Source organism: Rhea pennata, chromosome 2 (genome assembly GCF_028389875.1).
Source record: "Rhea pennata isolate bPtePen1 chromosome 2, bPtePen1.pri, whole genome shotgun sequence".
NCBI classification, from domain to species: domain Eukaryota; kingdom Metazoa; phylum Chordata; class Aves; order Rheiformes; family Rheidae; genus Rhea; species Rhea pennata.
Genome location: NC_084664.1, coordinates 21,847,591 through 21,867,521, shown reverse-complemented (window position 1 = coordinate 21,867,521; position 19,931 = coordinate 21,847,591). Strand labels below are relative to the sequence as shown.

Sequence of the window (19,931 nt, the reverse complement as noted above, 5' to 3'; positions counted from 1 at the left end):
CCTGAAAGGAATAGAACAAGTCTAAAAATTTACAGTCCATCTGACAAACAAGCTGTTTTTCAGAAGGAAACAGAAGGCGGCTTGGAAGCCTGGCTATTTGAGTCAACCAGCTCACTGTGTAGAAAATAGAATGCTTAGTTTTTACCCATTCTGCTCATTCTAGTATTTTCGACGCTTGCAATAATTGTTTTCAAGTTAGAATTTTACCTAGTAGTAATGGCATTGTCAAAGCATTTTCATTTACTTTTACTTTCATTTACTTCATTAACTTTTATTGTTGAAGGAAGAACATCTAATGCTTCAGTTTTGATAGAATCACAGAATGTGTAAGGTTGGAAGGGACCTCTGGAGATCTTCTAGTCCAACCTCCCCACTCAGCAGGGTCACCTAGAGCATGTTAGACAGGGTTGCATCCAGGCGGGCCTTGAAGATCTCCAGAGAAGGAGACTCCACAGCCTCTCTGGGTAACCTGGTCCAGTGCTCCGTCACTCTCACAGGGAAGAAAAACCCCCTCATGTTCAGGCGGAACTTCCTGTGCTTCAATTTCTGCCCATTGCCTCTTGTCCTGTCCCATGGGACAACTGAAGAGAGTTTGACCCCATCCCCTTGACACCCTCCCTTCAGGTACTCATACACGTTGATAAGATGCCTCCCCAGGCTTGTCTGCCCCAGCCTAAAGAGGCCCAGATCTCGCAGCCGTTCCTCATAGGGCAGATGCTCCAGCCCTCTGATCATCTTCATAGCCCTGCGCTGGACTCTCTCCAGTAGCTCCATGTCTCTCTTGTCCTGGGGAGACCAGAATTGGACACAGTTCTCGAGATGAGGCCTCCCCAGGGCTGAGCAGAGGGGCAGGATCACCTCCCTCCACCTGCTGGCAACTAATGCAGCCCAGGAGACCATTGGCCTTCTTGGCCACAAGGGCACATTGCTGGCAGGTGGTCAACTTGTCATCCACCAGCACTCCCAGGTCCTTCTCTGCAGAGCTGCTCTCCAGAAGGTCAGCCCCCAGCTTGTACTGGTGCATGGAGTTATTCCTCCCTAGGTGCAGGACTCTGCCCTTTCCCTTGTTGAATCTCGTGAGGTTCCTCTCCACCCAGCTCTCCAGCCTGTCCAGGTCTCTCTGAATGGCAGCACAGCCCTCAGGTGTCTCAGCCACTCCTCCCAGCTTGGTATCATCAGCTGGGGAGACACTCCGTCCCCTCATCCAGGTCATTGATGAAAAAGTTGAACAGGATGGGACCCAGTACTGAGTCCCGGGAGATACTGCTAGCCACAGGCCTCCAACTAGACTCCATGCCACTAATGACGACCCTCTGAGCTCTGCCTTTCAGCCAGTTCTCAAGCCACCTCACTGTCCACTCATCTAACCCACACTTCCTGAGCTTCTCTAGGAGGGTGTTATGGGAGACAGTGTCAAAAGCCTTGCTGAAGTCAAGGTACACAACATGCACTGCTCTGCCCTCATCTCCCCAGCCAGTCATTCCATCAGAGAAGGCTCTCAGATTGGTTAAGCAGGATTTCCCCTTGGTGAATCCAGGCTGGCTACTCCTGATCACCTTCTTTTCCTCTGTATGCCTCGAGATGACATCCAGAATGAGCTGTTCCATCACCTTTCCAGGGATAGAGGTGAGACCTACTGGCCTACAGTTGCCTGGGGAAACCTTCAGAGGTTTCTGCTCCATCAGTGAGAATTTCTGAATCAGTTTTGGATTCTATATAGTTTCTTTATGATAATTACTAGCTCCTGAAAATATTCATTCGATTCGACTCAAAGAGAAAGAATTAATTTTTCTTCACTGAGATTTGACCTTACCTAGTTTAAAAAATATAAGAAATATACCTTTAAAAAAAGAATTAAAGCAATTTATACTCCAGTTAAAAATAATAGTTAAGATATATTGACTCAAAATTCATAAATATGACTAGCAGATGTATTTTTAAGTACAGACTACTTACAAAGTCATACTTCAACTCCATCAAATAAGGACCTTTCTATAAAGCATTAGAGATGCTCAAAAACATGAATGGAAAAATACATGCCTATTTCAAGTGGTAGGTATGTTTACTTTCTGTGGCAATAGACACAGAGTACATAAATGGATCTCAATTTAAAAATAAGCAAAGGAGCTGCTGTATTGCTACTAGTGTAAAATGAGAGTTATATTATAGTGTTACCACTTTAAAAGAATCAGTTTAATATGTTACAGTTGGATTGAATACTTAATTAAAATTACCTTATGTTTCTACTGAAAAATCCAAATACAAAAATGCTCATTCAGCAGCAGCAAAAAAGAATTTCATTACTATGCAGTTATTTGGATCTCTAGATTTTGTACATGAAAGAAGCTGAATTCCATTAAAATAAAAAACTTAAATTAGCTGTCACATCTTAAACTGACTGCTCTTTAATTGTTATATATTAGCTGATATTTAGCACCATATTTATCCTTAGTAAATCCTTTCACAGCATTTCTACTACAGACATGCATTGGTACAGTGATATATGAAATTGTATTATTGTTTTTCAACAGATTTGGGGGAATTTGATGCAACTAACTGTATATTGAAAAGGACTGTTATATAGAGAAAGGGAATGATCTATAAAATTGCAGATTTTAGACAACTCCAAAATGTATTGCTGTTGTTGTGATGTTTCACATTAGATGTAATTTAGTTTTGCTGTTTCCTTACTCCCCTTGTTTATTAGACTATAGAGCAGAATGAGAGCATGAGGCTTCCGTACTATAGCAGGAAATACAGAGTAGTGCTTTTGTTGAATTGAAACACAGAAATATTATATATATTTTCCATCCATTTTTTTCCCAAAATTTCCATAAATATAGATGAGAAAAGCTGTAATACTGTATCCTGTGTATTTTCATATTATAGTAAAACACACAGAAGTATGGGTAGAAACGATCAGATTCATCCTAATGCAAGAACATACTACAGGGCAGTTTATAATTACTTCTTTGAGCAAACTACCTACAAATAGCCGAGACCCAAACCATCTGCTTCCTATGCAACACACATCTGGGCCCGCCTCACCTAGACTGGCAAACTGTGAAGTGCAGGTAGGAGCCTTTGAACCTGTAATTGCATTAATTGAGTGAAACTAATGACTTCAGAAACAGAGGGCAGAACAACTTCTGCCTGCATATCTATCCCAAGGCTATGTGAATAGCAGCCATTACCGGAGTATTCCCGGCAGCCCAGCTGTCCTTGGCTTGGCTGCAAACTGACCGACACAGATTTTGTGGAGAGCTAGGTAGCACTGGCGTTGTGCGGTGAAATGACCACGACGTGTATATGAAATTGGAGCTCTTAGAGTGTTCTTTTAGTACTGCTTAGCAGCTGGGACTTTCCTATTTCAAGTAGGTTTCTAAATGCTCTAGTGGCGAAAGTATTAATTAGTAAACCTTAAGTGTACAGATGTCAGCAAATGGATAACTACCTATGTTGATTTTATTTGAAAGTGATTAGTGATGCCGTGATTTTTTTGAAATTGGTAGTGATATCTGGATATGATTGTTACTTGAAAACACTGTAAACACTTGATATGATAGTTCACACTCAAATATGTTGTCAAAATGGCTGACCAAAGGGATATGAAACCAAAATTCTAAGCTCACATGATAATTATTACTGTGTAATTGTAGCTCACTTGACAACTGCATGTTTAGCACACATCTCACTTTTGTGTCTGCTTTTCAGACAATCACTATCAAATTTTAGCATAGACAAATTTATACAAAAATTAGAGGCCAAAATAATATACTTAATCCCAGCAGTTTTCACCAGTCAAGAATTGTTTTAAAGCTGAGAGTCTAAGAGCTTCAAAATAGGTGAAAAGGATTATAGTCCCACAGGAAATCACTCATGTAAAAATTTTTGGAAAAGAGAAAGTTAACTGTAGCTATGTGGAGAGGTTCAACAATAAAATGAAAATGTAGAGGGGACACACGGCACTTCAATTTTTTATCCTTATACTTCATTGCATGTCCAAATCCCCCTTGTTCTGTGCTGTTGACCCTGACAGAGGTGAGATAATAACACTAGCACTGAAGTGTACATTGAAACACGTTTTTGAGTACATTGCAAATGCTACAGTCTCCACAGTGGCAAAGTTCACTTGAGGAATGCCTTGTGTAAAGGGGACAGCGCTCTGATCAGCTCTGAGCTGCAAAGCATTGCACACGTGATGTTGAGACAGGCTTACATGCACAAAGTTTCGTTTGCAGCATCCATGGCTGATGGTATGTATTGACTGTAACGGTAAAGTTTTCTTTGTATAAAAAGGAAGATTGAGAAGGGAGAAAGAAGAACTATCCCTCATGCCAGCCACAAAGAGAAGCACTACATTTCTTGAAGTATGTCCTTGGCAATTCATTCTGTAATCATTTTTGTTTAATTAGGAATTTTTCAGAGAATAATAGTTCAGATAATCAAGGTTCAGAAAACTGAGATTTTCCTCTGCAGTCTTTTATGAACAAAGTGCAGCTTAGTATAAGCTTGTTCTCTAAGTGGCTGTTCAATATGGACTAATTTGTGCAAGTACTTCATGGAAGTATTAGCAAAGTATCACAGATGATAAAACACTTTGTACTCTGGTAAATATCTGTATGACAATAAGGTAGCAAGATCAACAGTATTAGACATTAGATACTAAGCAAAAATGTAGGTACTGAGGAGTTTGTTACAGTCAAGTGCAATTTTATATTGTACTGTAACGCAGAAAATGGCTAATTAAAACTAACGTCCATCATGATTAGAAGTTGTGGTAGTGTTTTCACCTCCGACTTGGTCACTTGAGAAGGAGATTCACTCATTGTTTCTTTTTGCCTTCAGACTCAGAGGATTTGCAGAGATATGACAGAATGCTAATGAGGTTTGGCAGGTTCAGAGGACCCACAGAAAAGCCATGAATTAATCTCAGCTCTGTGTCAGTTAGAAGCCATCCGACTACAACATCCAATAGAGAAAATCTAACTAATTGTTGTGTTATGACCAAAACAAGGAATCTTTCATCTCTCATGGCATTTGTTTTGTGTAGTGTTTGGTATGCTGCAATACTTTTAAGTCTTACTGATGGATCTTGAAAGGAATCTCTAAGAACAGTGACACTGACAGAATAAAGCAAGGAAGGAAAAAGGGATTAGGCTGAATAATAACCTACTAATCTTTGCCCTACTCTTCAACTATAATGGCTCTTACTGTTTGCAGCTAAGTTTATTGGGCTTTAGTTCTGGATATCAGTCATTCTCTGGTTCTTCTCTTTCTAAGTAGACTCAAGCCAACAAGACAGTTTCTGTTGTTAAAGGAACTCATGCTTTATGCACTTTTAAAGACACACATGTACAGCTCAGAGAGTTTGGAGATTTGCAAAATCCGCAAATGCATAATTCATACAGAAAGATGCAACTGTATTTACAGGAGTGCACAATGACATGTTTTGTCTGAGCAAGAAATCTATGTTTTCTGAAGCAGCGCTTCCAAAATGTTCTGTTGATCTAATGTGAGAATGAACATAGGATTTAAAATGTTTAATCAAACTGGTGATCCATACAGCATTGTGCACTTTCCTCCCTGACTGTAGTCTGTGCGTCCGTGCCGTAGTTCAGGTGTGATTAGAGCTGATACGGATACACCTACTCCAGCTTTCTTTCAGTAACCTATTTTATTAACCTATGTATCCGATAGCTGTGGTATGGCAGTGTGGCACTCAGCTCAGTTTGCAAAACTGTCCCGAGAGGCTAAGCAGAGACTTGAGTGGATGCACCTCACTCACCTCTTCTGCTGCGATTATACAGTATCGCTAACTGCTCCAAAGTTCCTAATTTACACTGATAGGCAGCCATTTCCCAGTCTGTTCTGCAAGTCTGTATAGCCCTTTGTATTCTTTTCCCCATAGTTAAACAACTGCCAGATGAATCTACAAAAAGTAATTAAGTCTCATTTATAAAATTCCAGTTTCTCCTGTAAAGCACTGTTAAAAATTTCCTTTGGACCGCTTAGATGTGCTTTTTGTTTTAAAATTTTTTTTTCTATCAAGAGATTCTTTTGATCTTTTAGCAAGGGATACATTAACAATGCACAGAGCAATGAAATTCTTATACACCTTCTTTTTTTTCTTGAATTTCTTTTAAAAAAATCTCTGAACAAGTTCTACTGTGTAATCAGAGCCTCTGCTTTGTAGAGGCAATCCCCAAAGCAGCTCAAATGTGTTTAAAATGTATGGAATTATTTTTAAAGGACTGATGGGCATTAACAGAAAGCTATCTGCATTCCAACAAAAAGAAAAAAAAATAGTAATTCCTGAGAAGAAATATCTTCCTGAAGGCACAAACCAAACCTCAGTGCAATATGCCACATCAAGTACTCACTACATCAATTCTGTGTTTGTCATTTTACGTGGATGGGTGTCTGAGGAGTTAGACATATTCCACCATAGTATATTTATTTTGGACTTGTTATTGCTTTCTGTTTAGGTTGTGCTTTTTTTTTTTTTTTTTTTTTTTAAAGTAAGAATTGCTTGGAGATGTTGTGAAATTATTAGCAGTGCATGTAAAATGAGTCTTTTAGCGATGGAGAGTACTGTGAGTACTATAGATAGTTACATTTAAACATAAGAGGAGCTTTATGTAGTGCTTTTACACTCCATAGATCTGTTCTCAAATGTATTATTTCTTTATACAAGTCTGTGTGTGTGTGTGTGTGTGTTTATCTATATATCCTTCTCACTTGGGAACCTTATCTACAATGAAGTGAAAAATGTAAAATTAAATCTCAGAGGCTCCACAGATCTCTCCAAGAACAGGTTTATAGTACTCGCCAAGAAAATGGAAAATGAAAGGAAGGGGATGTTTTCTCTATGTAAAGAAGAGTTTATTTAGCGTATTCTCACATATATATGTATCACAGGCTCTGTCCTAGTTTGTGTTTATATGCATGCAATTCTTGTGATTCTTCTCAAACTGAACTGGTGTACACTAGATCTGAATAAAGACTTGAGTAAACTAAAGAAATAACGAAATAAAAATCTTGAATTGCACTGAGCAGACCACATCAGATATGCTCCTGCCTTGAGAGTATCAAGTAGCATAAAGATGATTTTAAGAGTAAGAAATTTTATTCTTTAACATCCTTACTCTCCAAAGCTGGAGCTGTCAAATCAAATTTATGTTATGGACAGTACCGGCTATTGGGCAAGTTGATCTAAAATCAATATTTCTGGTCCATTCATCCCCTGTAAACTGAAAAGAGACTTGTGACTGTTCTCATTTTGTTTTATATTCAAAACCTCCAATTAATTCAGCCATTTGAGCAAAATTCCTAAGTGACTGCAATACTGAAAACAAAGAATATATTGACAGTTATAGTTGCTGACCTAGAAATAGGTAGAACTGTTAGCCAGGCACTATGTTTCTTTAATCTTATTAGATGAGTGCAAATACGTCTATGTTTTCTACATTTACACAACAGTGGTTCCTATAACTATAGCTTTCCTTAAAATCTGTCATTTATTTCTGACTATCCCCTAAAATAGTTTCATTTGTGGCTACTGAAGGCAGTCATTTGATAAGAAGTTATAACGATATATCATATATAAGTCCCAACTAATCATATATAAATCTTATACAACAAAAATGGATTTAACTTTTATATGGTTATATTAGTACACATATTCTCTTGTTTTTTCCCTGAGAATTTCTGAGAATATCTAGCATCTCCTTTGGCTACCTCCAGTAAGTAAAGTGTGGATGGCTGCAGTGCACAAGACACAGTGTGTAAGGTTTCTATACTCTTCCCCTGTCCCTTTACAATTGGAACCATAAATTCAACTACGAATATCAGATGATTCCACAGGCATTTACAAAAACTGAGCCATCTTCCATGATTAAGTCTGGAGTATTATCAGACTTCAGCTTTATATTATCTTTTGGCTTGTCATAATCCATTTGTCAGTGTCTGCTTCTGTCTTTTGTGCCAAAGTTCAGATATGTATATGGAAAAATAATCTACAAGCATACATAGTTGTCAGAGTAATTTAGTTAATACATATTAATATATCCTGAAGCAATGTGTTGATAAAGAAAGCACCCTGAAGACAATGAAGATGGTGCATTTTTTCTTTTTGGTAAAGCAATTTCTACACTATATTTAAAGAAATTGAAACAAATATTGTAATTTTTTTGAGGAAAAAAATTGAGGTGAAAAGTGTAGTGAAAATGTAATTCCAAGTTCTGCACAATTCATTGGGGAAAAAATGTATTAATATTACTTGTGTGTCCAACTTAAATATGTAGCTGTGAAATACTAATTACTTGCAAGTATAAACTTATGGTCAAAAGTTTTCTGCAGGGTGATATCAGATAACTAGTCCATTCCAAGTAGTTGTAATTTAATCAAAACTGGGTTTGCACAGAAAAAGGGAGCTTACTCAAATATTTTTAAACTCTATTATGATGCCAAATAATGGGATTCATTTTATGATGAAAATAGATTAATCTGTGAAGAGGTTATTCCTTGTTCATGAGAAAGCTGTTACTAGTACATTTTCTTTCTGGAATTCATATTCTTTTTTCTAAAATATTGACATCAATTGAATTTATACTGCAAAATTTATGTAGTATAACTTGTATCATGGTGAAAGAACTTAGCACTTCTTTGGAGCATGTTTGTTTTAGAATTTTGAGTCCAAGAATTTGATAATAAATACAATGCAGTCTGATTTAGTGAAAGAATTCCTCCTCGCATATACGGTGATTTTCTTTGAAATTCCTTTCCAATTTTAGTGTCAAATTACAGGTCTCAATATGTGGCTTGTGATTTGATGTTTCAGTTTCAGTTACAGTTAACTGCTGAAACTCAGTACTTTACTTTTGTGCCAAAGTTTAGATAGGTTAGAAAATTTTGTCTCTAGCGCTTTGCATTAACACCGTTGGACCTAATCCAATTTTAAATGTGTTTAGGAGAAGGTGCTGACCCTGAGATGTTAGCTGGGAAATCATGGGAGATCAAAGAATCTTCCTCAAAGAGACTAGTCTTTCACAGTAACAGACGAAAATAATTTTGCATAGCAACTTTGGCATGCAATACAATCAGTAAATAATGAATAATGAATAATGCAATAGAGATAGAAAGCAGCAAATCTGTATGCCTTGATATTTGTGTAGGCAAATAAAGATTATGTAAATATAGATGCAAATAAAAAGTGTAAAAAGAAGAAAGAGTGATGCTTACATTAAAGAGAAAAGAGAATTTTAAAGAAGAGTGATTTTCCTGTCCCTGTTAGCGCATAAACCTTACTTAGCTCTGTAACTAAGCTTCAGGAAGGCTCGAGTATGAGAACAACCTCTGGACGAACATTGGTTCAAGGACAAAGAATGTAGTTGAGGCACTGGAGGTTTTTTTAGTATATTAATAAAGTAAAATAGCTTAACTAGTATAAACTAGTTGTATATAAACTTACTTTTAATATAAATTTCAATAAATTAAAACTTAAATTTATTAGCTACTTAGTGCTCAAGATTTTTTTGTTTTTTTTCTGAATCTTGCCTCTGCTGGATAGCCCTGGCTCATCTGCTCCCCAGTTCTGATGTTTTCTGATCTTGTAGCTTCTACTTAGTCTAACTAGTGCTGAATTGTCCTAACCTACCATAAGTAGTTGCTCATATACTATAGGTACTAAACTATTACTTGTATTCTCGTATTATTCTATCTAGAATTGCTTATCATATAATATTTCTTGTAATAGCTGTTGCTAAACATTGTATTCAGGCCCACTAAGGGAAGTAGGATTTAGTGATTAGATTACAAGACATATGAAATAAACAGAATATTAAAGTTTTAACTAGACTCTAGAAGCATAATCCTGACCCCAAAACAATGAAAAAAACTCAAGTCTATTGACATCCAACAGTTAACTGTCTATAAACACTGCCAAAGGATGGTTTCTGCACCAGGAAACAGTTCTGTTATGTCCTTTGTTGCCTTCTAGAAAATTTCCTTCCACTTGGTTATGATATGACAATTACATTTTTTGATTCTGAGTTCTTTATGTGTGTGTGTTAAATATTTGTGCAAGGTGACTGTATAACATCCCTTTTCAAATCACAGTAGAAGAACTTAGTTTCTTGGAAATTAACTCCGTCTGATCTTGAATTTGTCACATATTACTTAAGGTGGAGATCTACATTCTTGACCACCATTTACTTTCAGTTCCTTTTTAATGACTTCAAAATTTTACAGAATGCTGGAGCCTATGATATTTTATTCTTTTCTTTCTAGATGTTAAATACAAGGTTTGAATTATTGCCTGTTGAAAACTTATTAATAGTTAAGCAGTTTGAAGGATTCAGTGGAGAAAAACTTCCTGTGATGCATGCAATAGAATTAATTAGGTTATTGGAGTTCATATTGTCGTCTAAGATTACTGAAAGTTACACGTCATAACATTTTAATTTTTCATATATATTCTTTTTCTGCAATAATATCTTCACCGCTGCAATTCTTTATTCCGGATAGCGCTTTACAGAAGCTAACGAATATGTTATGTGCAAGTCATTCATTGAAAGATTGGGGCTGTAAAAGATCTGTTCACATATTACGATCTGTAACAGGACATCCTATATCATATGCAGAGTATAAGGAATCAAATTATTTCTTGTGCAGACGTTGAATATCTACCAAACACAGATGTTAAAGAAACAAGTTAATTTTTGTCTTATTCTTTTCATAAAGCTTGTCATGAGCTGGCACGCTTCCTTCAGGTTCGTGGACATTATATGTTTTCACTAAAACATTGACAGCTATCCACAGACTTCTTAAATTATGTGTGACCTTTTGGCTGAAATAATGCATGTAATGGTCAGTGCATTGAGTAGCTGTTGCCCAGAGTATGAGGAAGGCAAAGAGTGCTCAAATACTAAGCCGTTTTCCCTTCCTGATCACAAATTTTTTCACCACCGTTTTGTGATTTCTCTAGGCAGATGCAATACTGAGGGAACTACTAAGGTTTTTGTTTTTACAGAAGCTTTACACTTTTATGAGTGCATTTCTATATTGTTCCTACTCTCTTTTTCAATAGTTGTTTCCCACTTTAAAGCTTATTTCAAATAAATGGAGCTATAGGCACAATATGTACACTACTTTCCCATTTTACGATTGATCTGAGAAGTTACCTTATATTTACATACTAAAGATTAAGCCTAGCTTATTTCTCCATTTCTTTGTGAATACTGTCATAATAATGATTTTTGGAGGCTTTATATTTCTATTGCAACCTTCATCACAAATGCTAGAAAGTGTAAAAGGTCCTTTTTAAAGACTTGAAATATAGACTTTTATTTGTATCTACTTATTTTTTTACCAGAATTTCGTAGCATATGGTCCCTGACACTATAAGCAAGAAAGAACGAGAAAGTTTTAACTCCCTCTTAGCTTATGAAACAATAATGTCAGAATGTTGCTCAGAAGTCTTTGATGAAATATTTTCTAACTAGAATCCCAACTAAGCTGAACCTGAAATTCTCTTGAAAACACCTTAACTTTGGTAAAACTTCTGGCAGATGATTACCTAAGTTCTTGGAGGAGAGGGAATAGACAGAGTAGAAAAAATACTGACCTCCCTCAGCCCCACTGCTCCAATACAGGGTTCGTGGGATGTGGTAAATGCAAATTGAAGCCACTGCCTTGATCGATTCAAACCATGAAAGTAAGCTTTGATGGCCTACATTCTGCTGCTATGTCCAGTACCTCACGATCCTGCCACTTTTGTCAGGAGAGTGCTGTTTTTCATACCATCTAGAGCCCTACTGCTTTTGGCCTTTTGTCGGGGATTTCCACGTGCATGGAAACCCACAACAGCCAGGACACTCTGACTAGACAGACCCTAGACAGATTGTGTTGGAGAATCACGGTTTAGATGCATGATAACTTCAACACGTCTGTGGGTCTCTGACTTGCTATATAAATGCTACACAGTGTTTACGGACATATATATCCAGGAAAAATAAAATGAATATGGGAGCTGCTGCTTTCTGGATTTCAACATTTCTAGTATACTATGCAGATCATTCGGGTGCTTATTCCTCTAAGGAATTTTCATTCTCTTATTTGCCTCTTTTTTAAAATTCTTATTATTGTTGAGAATTGGAAAGAAATCAGAACTCACTTATGAAATGAAGATGTTATTTTCCAGCTAGATCTAGTTTTCATTCTAAGTGAACACCAGAGAAAATGCACATTTGATAAGTCCATCTAGGCACTTAAATTAGAGATTCTCACACATTTTGTAGGAGTTACATTGATGAATTTACACATTCAAAACCTGAGAGATTCCTATGTTATTTGAATTTTTAAGTTAGGTGTCCATCACTAAATTAAATCAGATCTTTCCCTCAGTGCTAATTTCCAGTTACTGTATTCAGTTCCCTTATGCTCTCCTGAATGCTTGACGGGGAAGTACAGCTAGGACACTTCTATGTATGCCTGCTAATGTGTATTAAAAGCCACTTGCAACTTTAATTGTTAACAAAATCGTAGTATGAAAATATAGCCCAGTTGCTTATTTTGAAATATGTACATCCATTAAAATATTGGTATTTACCCTTTGAAATTAATTAGGATTATTGCAGTGTTATAGGAATTTCTGTAATAGGGAATACTCATCGTACAGAAGTAAAATTAATTACTTTCAAAGGGTAAATATCAAATTTTAATGACATCTATTGTGGCTGCCAATGTTTTTAGAGGCTTTCTATGGGCTAATTTTCCAAACAAGCCTGGGATCTTCCAGCCCTCTTTCCTGATAGGGCAGCCTGTATATTAAACTGAATTTCAGCCCTTATATAAGCACTGTGTGCAAGGCCAGGTTTGCTTGCTTTTATACACATGGAAAAAATATTTCTTTAGCAGTTGTTCCATTGGGCTGGAGGTCTCATTTGGAAAAAAAAAAAATGAGGTGGGGAGTGCTTATTTGGAAGCGTACTACTGGCTGGTTTAAAACATGTATTGACCAGTTCTAAAGAAATCTTATACTACCTTGACAGACTGAATAGAGGATTGCATGTATGTTGACTGACTCTGCTACAAAAGACATATCCATAGAGGGTACAGGCAATCTATGTATGTCAACCACATGTAAACAGAATTTCTTATTGCTTCCTCCAAGCTCTTCCCCCCGAAGCAGTGTGCATTTCCCTGTAAATCCTTTGCAGGTTGCTATACCAGCCAGTGGAACGAATTCAAGACAGCGATTGCTTTGCCCTGTGAGCAAGTTAATATTAGCTACATGCACTAGAAAAAGCTTTCCTCTTAACAACATGGATATGCCAAAATTATTTCAGTTTTGCAATTGTAAGTGCAAGGACTTCCACGATAGGCATGAAGGTTATGTACATGGGGATGCTGTACACATTTATCCAGCCCCTTCTGGTCTCTCCATTTCCCTTACTCCTTCACATTCCCTTAGTGTTCTTGTAACTGCATACTCCCTCACTGTTTAATGAGCTAGCACTCAGTCAAGTGTATCACCCACAGGACTTTAATACCGTTTACTATTTTTAAATATAACTTTATGGCAAAGAGTGAAGCAAGGGCCAAAAAATCCCAATGGCATTTCCTTTCTTAGAATTTAATATGGGACCAGAAATACCTAGATGGAGTGATGTGATTTTGGTCTGCCTTCAGCACAAAGACTGATCTGACAGAACAGCAAATAAGAGACGGACGTTTGCATTTCCTCATAGTGCTGATTGTACTCCACTTACTGATTCAAACTAATCTCACTGGAGGCCTGAACTAAATGCGGAATATTATGGGAAGTATGAGGGGTATAGGTGCTACTGCATTTCAGAGCCCTTTATCATTCTGCTTCACAATTTTTACTTAGCCTTCTTGAATTTTGTTTTAAATATGCCACTTACAGGCCACTGAAGGTATGAGTTCCCAGTCGAGAGTAAATTTTGAAGTTTAAAATATTTTTGCAAACCTGGAGAGAAGCAGTATTCTTTTATATTCAAGAAAGACTCAGACAGAAAACCCAGAGCCAAGGATAATAACAAACTGAAAATTACTGAAATTACTATATTGAAATAGCAGCCTTTTTCAGCAAAGAGGAGAGCAATAACCTAAGAGAATATACCAGATAGAAACTTACTTGAAATACCTGTGACTACGTGACTGTCACTGTGTTACAATGTCTGTGATTTTCAAAGGATCATCTCTTTTACTACATGTAGCCAATTAGGAAAAGCTTTTTTAACAAAAATGCTTCTTTTTTAGTTTGGGATTATTTTTTACCTAAATGTCCTAATGTTTGCATACATTTTACTCTATTTTGCACTTATATTCTGTAATAGTTTATTTCTGAACATTTAGGCTACTCTCCCAGGTATGGTGTGAGTATATAGAGTAATTATAAAGCTGTGTGAGTCATCAGCATAGAGTGATTAAAAAAAAAAAAAAAGTTTCAGTCACTTCTCTCTTCTACTTCTAAATGAAAAGAAAAATAAGGTTGTGAAGAAGATTCTCTTTTCTCCAGATCATTCCTCTTGCCTCTGGAATACCACCAGACTGACACCTCTTGGCTTTATAAGCAGTCCCCAGTGATTTTACTTGTAACTCTCTGAACTACACCAGGTGAAGGTCTGGCCCCACATTTTAAAATGTATTTTTCAAACAAATTTTTCCTCCTTCAAAAATATCTATTTGTATATGGTAAGATTTTATGTTAATAAACTGTAAACTGTTGGGAATTTCTGTTGTAAGAAAATAAGATATTTCCATAGAATAACTTGTTATACTTTATGAGTGGCAGTAGAAATGTTAACCCTGATCATGACTACTACTCTCCTGTAGTGTACTTATTTCTATCCAAGAATATGTGCATGAGCAACCCCTCCCACACTACTGAGTTTTTATATAAAGTCTTCATTTTTTCAGTTGTCAATCATATATATATATATATATATATATATATATATATATAAATATCATGTCATCAAATTAAGATGTAAGAAACTATCTGCAAAATATGCATTTCCTGCATAAGTTCCTTCATTTTATTGGTCCTTTAAGTGTTTCACTTTAAATTTAAAGGACAAATGTATTACTATTTTAGACCTGTGAATTATATTTTCTAGCTAAAGAGAAGTTGTGGGGATAATTCACCCTTTTGCCTTTTTACATTTGGGGAGGTTTTGCCCACACATCTTTCCCAATATCTGCAAATACAATTCTCTCATTCTTGCATGCTACATAAGGTTTTGCATAACGCAAACAAACGCATAATGACTACAGAAATGTGCTGCTGCTGGTTAACTAATAAGTGTGCTGACCTCATTTTAAACAGAAGTATTGGTACTGCATGTTGCCCTGCTGGAGGAAGCACCCTGGGATTACCAAAATGTTTTCTATTACCAAAATTGGTACCTACTATTACCTACTATTTTCAGCTACCCAAAGCATTTTCTGTAGTTTGATATGACCCTAACATTTGTCTTTTTAACCTTTTTTTCTAATGGGGAGATCTGAGGGAGATCTACTTCTGAGGGGGGGAAGCAATGTCTTATGTAACAAGAAATGTTAAAAAAAAATACAGATTTGCGAGAATTTTTAAGGACCATTTACTGTCTATCACTGTCTATGTCTATCACTAGTTTTTAATGTTTCTACAAAATGAAACTTTAGTGCTTCTTAACTATCAAGAGGAGAAAAGGAGAGACTTTAATTTAAAAATATGCTGAAGTCCAACTGTAAGTAAGTTATACATGATAAGGAAGATAATGAATGAAATTCTATGCCCTGGGCTACCAGGGTAGATCAGGCTGTTTGCAGGCTATCAATCTGTCATTAGTCATATTAGAAACAAGTAACTGCATACATGACTCTAAGGATGAGTGAATTAATTAAGAGCATCAGATTCTCAGAAAAAATTGCTTTGTGAATACAGAGAAAACGTTCCCTGTCTTAACCTGTTTTACTTTATATGCTATAGTAGTTAGAATGCGCTATTCCTAAAGTGACTGCATTTGTGGTGGAAACATTTTTTAAAAAATAGGTCACATAGTCAGGTTTGTAAGCTGTTGTTGGCAAAGTTCTTTGTTTTGAGGAGTACTGAGTACCTAGCAACTCCACTGAAGAAAGCAAAATCTTCTGTTTGGTCAACAGCTACGTTTTATTTTGAAAATGAATTTTTTAAGGAGCCAAAACTTAGCTTTTCAAAATACAAAAACTGTAGTCCCAGTCCTTCTGTAGACATTCAAAGTCTGATGTATACTGTACCTGGCTACTGATAGAGTCCCCAGTAGCTCAGGCCAAAGAATTTCACCCAAAGTCTTTTTGTTTCCTGACTCCAAACCAGGAGGACATTCATGTGTGCCTCATTTGTATCTAGACCTCTGATTTCCCTGAGGAAAGGAAGCCAAACAGACAAAACCAAAACAGCAACAGCAGAGCCCCAGCCCTCAGGAGTATGACATGGTGGGTAAAGGCAAGCACCAGCTCTGTATTTTGCTTTGCCTGTCTGTGATATGGAAATACTTTTTAAAGTTTTTTTTGAGACTCTAGCAATATGCTGTTTAACTAAAGAGCATCCAGACACTCAGCTAGAAGGAGCTGTATCTGTATAAAGAGTTATTACCATTTTAATATAAGCATAAGACCATATATGATTTTAGTATAACCATATAACCATTACCATTTTAATACAGGAATGTAATTATGATTACATGTTTTCTGTAAATAAAGAAAAAAACCCTTTTCTCTGAGCAGGTTTACCAAAGAAGGCTGGTATCTGTTTGCAGACAGCTCGGCTGGAGAATTTGGTCAAACTGCTGACATTGCTACTCCAGTTATCTCCCTTACTGGGCCGAAATGCAAAATGGTGTTCTGGAACTATATGACTGGTGCAACAGTAGGTTCTCTGCAGGTAAGGAGAAAGTTTGGGAAGGTCTGGAGGTTTTTTACTGCCTGAAATTCCTGTGAGAAAACTCATGCCTTGTCATTTAGTTTCATTAAAAGCTAGACTGCTAATAAATGAAAATGAGCAATTACTAACACTCCACTGCTCTCCAGAGGTTATGATCCGAAGGAAGCATTACCTCGAGTGAGCTGTGGAAAACGTGACTTTTTACAACAACCTAAAATGATGACCTTTGTAAATATACCATGAATGGAGCTTCTGTACAAGAAAAAGCCTTGTACTGCACAATAACCTTTGACACTTAAAAACATCAAACCTCAGGAGATATCTGAACATCAACATTTTTGGCTGTATGTGATGGGAGCACTGAAAACAAAATGATTGCGCTCAGATTAATTCTGATGCAATTTTGTAGAATTAGCATTTTGTTATGTTGCTATGTTTTTCCTTTGAAAAATTAACATATATTCTTCTAAGGTTAATTGTATTAAAACAAGTAAAACTGAGATATTTCTAGGACTTAAACATAACAAGATTTCTTATCCATACTCTTTTATTTTAGAATAAAGGCATTTATGTAAAGGAAATGCAACTTGTTCAGACCAAATTCCTGCAAAGGGACTGAATAAACAGCAACATTTTTCTCAATAAATTTTATGCCATAAATCTGAGTAACTATAGAAGTGGGACTTCTACTGAATTTGGTGCAATAACTACAACGTCAGAAATTGATTATGAAGATATTCAAAATAAAATACTCAATCACATGCTCACCCAGAATCAAATTAGTAATTCAGTGAACTTCAGATGCATCCGTAAGCCAGTGCATGTGAATTTAATTGTCCAAAGAAATTCTCAGCAGCTTAGTTACATCCAAATTTCTCTGAATAACAAAGTGCAATTACAGTAAAAAGCTGCCTGAGATCAGCTGTTTTGAAGACAAAATTAAAATGTTATTGAAATTAGAAGTGAAAATTAGGATGTGATTTCCTTCATGTATGTCCCACATCCCACGTATGTGATTTGCTAAATGTTCAGAGGAAGCATGCTCTGGATTTTCATGCATTTTTCTGAACCATTTTTCAGCAATAGCACTGAATTCTCCCAAATAAATAACGCAGATGCTAGGGTACTTGCCAAGTAGACAAATTCTAATTCATCAGAATTAGTAGGTGATCACAGAATAAAGATGCTTTGTCCTCAGTTTAAAGTCCTGGAACAGGTTGATTCACTTTGGCTTCCTGTATTTGCTCCAGTGTCCCAAAGCTTCTGTAAAACCTAGGAATCCGCATTACTTGGAAGCAAGCCCACCGAGTGTTTTGCAGAAAGTAACAGCAAATCGTATGGCGTCATTTCCAGAATTACAATGTAAAAGTACCACTACAAAAGGCAAATTTATATATAAATTTATATAATTTTTTCTCAGTTCCAACGTGAGAGACAACCACTTCACTCTGTCAGATGTAACTTAATGGATTTTAAGACCTACCAAAAAATCTTCGCATCACAAAATCTTTGCAATCACAAAATCTTTGAATTTTAAGCATTATAATTAATTGTTTATTTTTATTTGTTTAATTTTTCAGTTAATAATGAATGTAGGAATAATACAGAATACAAAGTTATTTAGACAATCATTCATTATTTTCTTCTAGATATTGTCAGCATTATATGAGTGCATCTTTTTATGGTTGAAAATCACCAGATTTCTTCTGTCAATCTCATCCCCCATGACCACCACATTTTTAATTTACAAGTTTTGATATTTTGAATGTTAGTCTATATCAAACCAGGTCATACAGAAGACTCTCCTATCTGCTATATGCCTGAATGGTTGCCTTGCTGTGTTTCTATAACTTGCTAAAGTTTTATTGTGCAGCCCCCGTGAATATTTCTTGAACCATTTTTTCTGGTTTCTGCCATCTAATTTGGCATGGGTAACTCCACCAAAGTCGAGTTGCTCTACCAGAGTAGCTACTTTTTGAGCAAGTTACAAAATAATCAAAATATATAGGGCTTCTAAATGCTTTAGGGTACAAGGAAACCTTGGATGTAAGTTGTAAACCTTAATAAATAACCTACTGTGTATATAAAAATATGTGTCTATATCCCTCTGTAGTGACACACATTTATAGCTATATTCTTATTCATATACTGTGTATATATAAATGTAAGAGGATTTTTTCTTTTTCAGTACCCTTTATTCTCTAAAACAATGTTCATTATCCCTATTTTTTCCTTAAAATTCATTTTTTCTGTGAACAGCTTCTTTCTCGTCTGTAAAGCCAGGTGTTACTTTGTTTTTCTGTTCTATTTAATATATTACATCTGCTTCTTTTGTTCCTCTGGATTGACAGCTCTTCAGTGTAGGGTTCTGCTATTTGCTTGGCAGAATTTACCTGTTCTACAATACCATAAACACTCATGGAACTGCATAAATTTTCCAAAAATGCCACTTTTTCATTAAGATGAAAAATGCCTTGGCTGCCCTAAAAAGATTACATGGGGTAGCAATAAATACTTGAAAGCAGAGGGGGCTCAGGCAACTGGTGAGGTGATTTTTAGCTGTATGAGTACTGGCTGGAGACACAACTTGACACACACCATCAAACTTCCATTTTGTCATTACTGTTAGCTTAACCAAATTCAGATCCCCCAGAGGTTAAAGCAAAACATATTTAGGGCTTTGTGTTCATGTGGAAAAGCGTCAACTTTACCCAACTCAATGACCATTCACTGAGGTTAAGAGATTCGTGAGTCTTCCATTGTCTAAACAAATGAAGTTTGGTCTATGGATGGAAAGAATAGATTTTTATTTGTAGGAAAAAAAAAAAGATTGTTTCATATAGAATGTTAAATCTAGCCCAGAGCTGTAGGGACATAATGTAATAGAGTCTATTAGATGCATGTACTATTATATTCTTCATTACTCTGGTGGTTAGAGCTGTTTTCCATGGATCCTGACCCTTTGCTGAGCAACTTTTATTTGTGGCTAGCCACTTTT

At 36.2% G+C, this 19,931-nt stretch overlaps 1 protein-coding gene across 1 annotated transcript in view; it reads left to right on the top strand.

The window, feature by feature from the left end:
- Nucleotides 1-19,931, top strand: part of MALRD1 (MAM and LDL receptor class A domain containing 1) — a 278,695-nt gene that overhangs the window by 94,162 nt on the left and 164,602 nt on the right. Inside the window, exon 21 of the mRNA XM_062567604.1 lies at nt 16,777-16,933. Within this exon, the coding sequence (XP_062423588.1) occupies nt 16,777-16,933 (157 nt within the window). The remainder of the gene's footprint in view (nt 1-16,776; nt 16,934-19,931) is intronic.